The sequence below is a fragment of the Galeopterus variegatus genome, unplaced genomic scaffold (genome assembly GCF_000696425.1).
Source record: "Galeopterus variegatus unplaced genomic scaffold, G_variegatus-3.0.2 Scaffold4255, whole genome shotgun sequence".
Classification (NCBI taxonomy): Eukaryota; Metazoa; Chordata; class Mammalia; order Dermoptera; family Cynocephalidae; genus Galeopterus; species Galeopterus variegatus.
In genome coordinates this window covers 128,909-134,891 of record NW_007730366.1, presented here as the reverse complement: position 1 = coordinate 134,891, position 5,983 = coordinate 128,909, and the positions used below count along the sequence as shown (strand labels likewise).

The 5,983-nt window shown below is 38.1% G+C and overlaps 1 protein-coding gene across 1 annotated transcript; it reads right to left on the bottom strand.

Moving 5' to 3' along the window:
* Positions 1–2,841: 2,841 nt before the first annotated feature.
* LOC103602694 (olfactory receptor 10A3-like) lies at positions 2,842–3,786 on the bottom strand. The gene has a single exon (XM_008587126.1). The coding sequence runs from the start codon at positions 3,784–3,786 to the stop codon at positions 2,842–2,844; it is 945 nt and encodes a 314-aa protein (XP_008585348.1).
* Positions 3,787–5,983: the final 2,197 nt, after the last annotated feature.

Genomic DNA, 5,983 nt, shown 5'->3' with positions numbered 1-5,983 from the left:
CATGAGCCTCACACAACCTGCTCTTTTCTGCTGGCTCCTGTGATTTCCCAAATGGCAGCTTGAGGTGGTTGGTTTTCTTTCTTTCCTCTGTAACTAGACACATACTCATGAAAATCTTTGGGTAGAGCCTTACACTACCTTATGAAACAGTGCCAAGTAATCTCAACACCTCACACACTAAAAAACTGGTCCTGTTCAGATCTCTAAGGAAAAGGAAGGGCCATCCTTATAAGTCAGGGATGAGATTTCCCCAGCAGAGCCTTTGAATGTCAGCAAGCTTGGCACAGCCTCCACATGAATGGTATACTAAGTAAAATGACAGCTTTGTCTCAGCAGCAGGTTGCTAAAATGTGTAATAGGACAAGACAAAAGTTGGGCTGCCACAAAAAACATAGAGGAAAAAAAAGCTAGGATAGCAGCAATGCCTCCTTAGATCCTCAGCCTCTATAGTGTGTACATCTCATATCCCACCTGGTCTGCTCAGTCATGGGCATCTCCAAGATCCTAGGTACCTGTGCAAGGAAAACAATAGGCTCGTGACCTGTTGGCATGAGCAAATTGAAGGGCTTCAGAAAACCAAAAGGTTCCTTGCATGAAGAAGCTGGCTGCAGCATCTGACCCCAGGCTTCACACATCACACACAGTATTAGTTTGCTTGGGCTGCCATAACACAATGCCACAGACTGGGTGGCTTAAGAGAAGTTAATTCCTCATAGTTCTCGAGGTATCAATTGGCTGGTTCCTTGAGGCCTCCCTCGTTGGCCTGCAGATGGCCTTCCTCTCACTGTGTCCTCACATGGTCATCTCTCAGTCTGTGTGTTGTGTGTGACCTAATTACCTCTTCTTATAAGGACACCATTTTTTTTGGATTAAGGCCAACTCTGGCAATGTCATTTTAACTTCATTACTGCTTAAAGACTGTAACAAAAATCTACCTCAGAGAATAGTATGAGAAAATGACGTGATTACATTAACATATGTGAAGCATAGTAGCAACTTCTATTCATTAGAATGACACAGAATCATAAAACTATAGCCAAATTTCCTATTAATCATTTCTATCTCCTCAAATAACATCACAACTGTATGAATTACCAGCATATACTCGGATACACACACATGCATTTGAATTAATTCAACCTGATTTTTTCTGTAATTCCATATACATCTTGCCAGTGCAGGCTTTTATTTATCAAAGGACAATGAAATAGTAGAATATAAATTTAATGACCTTCCAATCTCTAATCAACATCCAATATATTTTATTTCAAAATATAAATATTTCAAGGGCTGGTACTGTTTTATTGAGAACTGAATCTCTAAGGAATTTTTTTAAAGACTGTTTTTATTAAGAAAAATTGTTTTATATAATCAAAGAACAAATGAACTAAAGAATGGTTAAAAGGAAGTTCTTTATTTGACGTCCTTTATTTGTTTGATTGCTTATTTGTTTGTTTTAGATAAGCCTTACTTAATTGGTTGTACTAATACCCATCAGAAAACAATTTCAGGATATGGAGAGATGGGATACAACCAAAGGCTTTTGCCAATTCTTGTTTGATGCCCAACTGAAGGCATATTATATCAACATTGGAGTATTACCCACAAAGTTTCAGCTTTCTACTGATGAAATCTTTTTTTCTTTTTGTAACTCTAATCAGATTTGCACCTTCACCCCCATTTTTGGCAGGGGTGAAGATATGGACATGAAAAAAGAAAAGAAATTTTTTATCAAATGAATGATTGCTTCATAGAGGAAAGTGTTCTGATTAATTTATTACCTCCCCAGGAACAGAAATGAAGGGTGTTGTTAACTTCTTTGATGTAGATTCAGTGAGTGGGACCCTACTTATTTTTTGTAGCAATATTAAAATAGGAAGCAAGAATAAAATGTCACATTTCAATGCTACAAAGTGTGTAATTGTTCAGTCTAGGAAAGATACATTCAGATGTTGCTATGGCTCAAGGATAACAGATAATAGGCACAATTAATCATATTTGTGTCCCATAAAAAGAAAAAGCAATCATACTTTGTTTGGCCAATATAGGGGACATTTCAGCCCCATGAAAGAAACTTGATCAGATTTCCAAAAGCAATTGTATATAAATTTAAAAGGTAGCAGTACTGTAAATGACATTCAGAAATGATCGCATTTTCTCCCCTCAAAACATTGCATTAGTATATTCTAAGACAACCAGAAGAAATCCAGTTTTGGATTATAATCTCTCTGAGTCCCTGAATAGAGCCATTGAGTTCCTCTCATAAATAGCTCCTCTTTTCTACTCATTCATGGAAGAGATTATCACTACAAAACTAAAAATCTCATCCCTTTACTGGTAGGCTTCTTGGAGTTCAACCCAGTCAGTGAGGCAGAATGGGTCTTCAGGTCAGTCTGAACTACTTAAAGTCACTTAAAAAAGTAATTCAGTAATATCTCAGAAAATGTACAAACTCAAATCTGTTGTCCTCCATCAAACCCACTTTGGGAAAGATACTATGTAGGAAATAAAGTACCAGAATTTATAAACATATAAAAATGAGTTCTTTATTTTAGTATTTTCTATTGAGACAAAGAAAAAAAAAAAAAACCCAGTAGGGACGCTACTAAACAAATTATTGAAGAAATTGTGTTACATCCAATATTAAAAAATATTATGTAGCTATCGAAAAAGAATGGAAACATTAACATAAAAAAAGATGCCTTAATATATGATCAAGCATGCAGAACTCAACAAATTAAGCATGCTCAAACCAAGAAATGCAAACTGTTTTCACCATTTATTAAATGTAAACAGAATTCGGTCAGGCAGTTACCAAACATCACATGGCTGTTCAGCAAATCACACTGTGGGTAAAACCACTTTTCTTTGCCATAATTTCATCAAAGCCCTTTTCATTTCACTGTTTCGCACGCTGTAGATAAGCGGATTCAGCAGAGGTGTAAGCAGTGAGTAAGACAGAGACATTAGTTTCTTGGTTTCTGGTGAGTAGCCAGATTTGGGCTGCAAATAAGTCATACTGGCTGTGCCATAGAAGAGGGTGACAGATGTGAGATGGGACGCACACGTGGAAAACGCCTTTTGTCTCCCAGTGGTTGACGGCATCTTCAGGATGGTAAACAGAATTAGAAGGTAAGACAAGAGTATCAACAGGAAAGGAACCAAAATAATCAAAATGGTGCCTGTGAAGGCATAAATCTCAAACAAGAAGGTGTCTGCACATGCAAGTTCTAGCACAGCTGGGGTTTCACAAGATATATGATTAATTTCATTGGGGCCACAAAACGGAAAACTAAATACCCATATGGTCTGTACAGTAGCCACAATGATTCCTGAGACCCATGAAAACATTACTAATTCTATAAAAACCATTTTGTTCATAGTCATTGGGTAGTTCAGAGGATAGCAGATTGCAGAAAATCGGTCATAAGCCATTGTCCCCAGGAGAAAACATTCAGTCCCACCAAAAAGAAGAATGAAATACATCTGTGCAAAACACCCCGCAAAAGATACTGTAGTTTTCTCCGTGGAGAGGACCACCAGCATTTCAGGCATAATGACTGCACTGAAACTCAGGTCCACCACAGATAAGTTCTGGAGGAACAGGTACATGGGAACGTGGAGCCTCTGGTCCAGGGAGATGATGACTATAATGATGGCATTTCCCACCAGGGTCACCAGATAAACCACCAAGAAAACTGCAAAGAGCTGCTGTTGGAGTTGAGGGAAGTTAGAGAAGCCCAAGAGGATGAATTCAACCACAGAGCTTTGATTTTGCCTTTTCATTTTCTCAGTGGAGCCCTGTCTTGTTTTTATGGACATAGTATACAATGTGTGACATCACGGTCCAACCCGTGAGAGTTCCAGTCTGCATCCAGCCAGAAATGATTGGTTGGTAGATGAAAAGGGGAGCCCATTCTGACAGAAATACATTGCTGCCATTTTGGAGAATATCCAAATACTCGCATTAATGAATCTTTCAATTAGAAGTGAACAAGTGAAAAATTCTGGCTCAGGAATATTCTCTGAAAAATACAAAATAACATCAAGGCTCTATTGTAACTTGCATACTGTATAATTTAAAAATTAAACATAGCATTAAAGTAAATATGAATGTTTGATAAGTTAGGTTCCAATCACATAACATTGCTACAGGGATCATTTTTGCTAATCAATTTTATATAAATATAAAATTTAAGACCACAAAAAGTAATAAGCAAAAACTCCCCAAATTTTGATAATTGATGAAAAAAGTAAACTTACAGCAAATTTCTTTTTTGTGTGTGTGTGTCTTTTTCCGTGTCTGGCAACGGATCGCAACCCTCAGTGTTGCTCCCGTACCGGACCGGGGACCGGCAACAGGAGTGCAACCCTCGGCGTTGCCCCCGCTCCTCGCTCAGCCAGTGAGTGGGAACCGGTCTGTATGTGGGATCCGAACCCTCGGGTGGGAGCACCGCCGCGCTTCCCAAGTGGCGCACTATCCAGTGCGCCACCGGGCCGGCCCACGGCAAATTTCTTATAAAGTTATTTTAAAAATATATTTGACATGGTTAACGGTGAGAATGTTCTGTTGAAACAGAGTTGTGCTTTCGATGACCTATAGACATGTATTTGGCTTCAAGCTTATTGATTTCAGCCCAGACCAAACTTGGCCAATTATGTGGGCATTTACCTGTATATGAAATTTTTAGGGCCAAATATCCAAGGCCCATTCTTGTTTCCATGATGACTTAAGAAAAGGCTCATTTTGGGGGGTCATTGTGAAAATGTAATTTAAAAGTTTCTACTTTCTCTTACATTCTGTCTCTCTCTTCCCTCTCCTAACTCTCCTGGTCATCAAGACATTTATTTAATCATTAATTATAAAACAAGCCCTGATTGACCACCTAGTATTTTCTAGGCTCTGCATGCTCAGGAACACATTTAATTCTAGAACTCAATAGAGAGCTACAGTAAATAAAATAGCTTCCAATGAACACCTTAAACAATACGATACCTAAAATGGTACCCAGACCTGATATCACCAGACCCTCTAGCAACTACCTCTTACGCCTTGCTGTGTTTTTTATTCCATTATCACCCATTGACATATATACGCATATAAAAACTGAACTCCCTCACTAGAGCATAACTCCAGGAGGATAAAGATTTTGTTGGCTTCTTTGCTGTATACGACACAATGCCTTCAACAGTTCCTGGCTCATAATAGACATTAAGCCAATATTTCTAGAATAAATTAATTTAAAAATTCAGAAAAACCTGAACTCTATCTTTAAGGAATAGAGTGTCTAATTGAAAAGTAAAGCCAGTACACAGCATAGTTGGGAAATAGTAGTAATAACAAGTGCCTTAACGATTTAAATGATGAAAGGATTACTTCTGAAAGGGGAGGAAGGGGAAATAACCACAGTCACAGATCTCATAGGTGGGAGGGCCATTAGGTAGGAGGGGGAGGCATCAGGAGGAAGGCTGCCTTGCTCAGGGCTAAAAGAATGGAGACCTGCTGGCTTTGTGTGGTATTTTGAAAACCAGAGAAAATTCGCTGTGGGGAGATGAGGAAGTTGAGAGGACAGAAAGACAAAATGAGATGAAGACATGTCATGTTTTCTTGAGTGCAGATCTGTAGGACATTAGCAGACAGTAGAAAACAAGTTGATTTAATCCTGAGTTTGAACATAGTCGTTGATTAAAATCAAATGCCTGTATTAACCACAATAATTATATTTTGGATGTAAAAAAAATCCCCTAAAATTATTAATACAGACTCTGAAAAACCAAATACTTAAAGTCTGTTTCTAATGGCAAACAACAAGCAGTGTGTGATTCAGTTCCAAATATATAAAAGTGAATAGGTTTTGAATATTAGCAAAAGTAGAGGATCACATTTTTTTTAATTGAAAAGTTTTATAGGACTGGTTAACAGAGTGTAACGAAACAGAAGTGTCACGAGCAGTAAAGAACAACTGACCATGAATGCTCCATC

What these genes read in the sequence shown, in the direction of transcription:
- LOC103602694 (XM_008587126.1), bottom strand. Translation starts at nt 3,786, where the DNA reads ATGAAAAGGCAAAATCAAAGCTCTGTGGTTGAATTCATCCTCTTGGGC.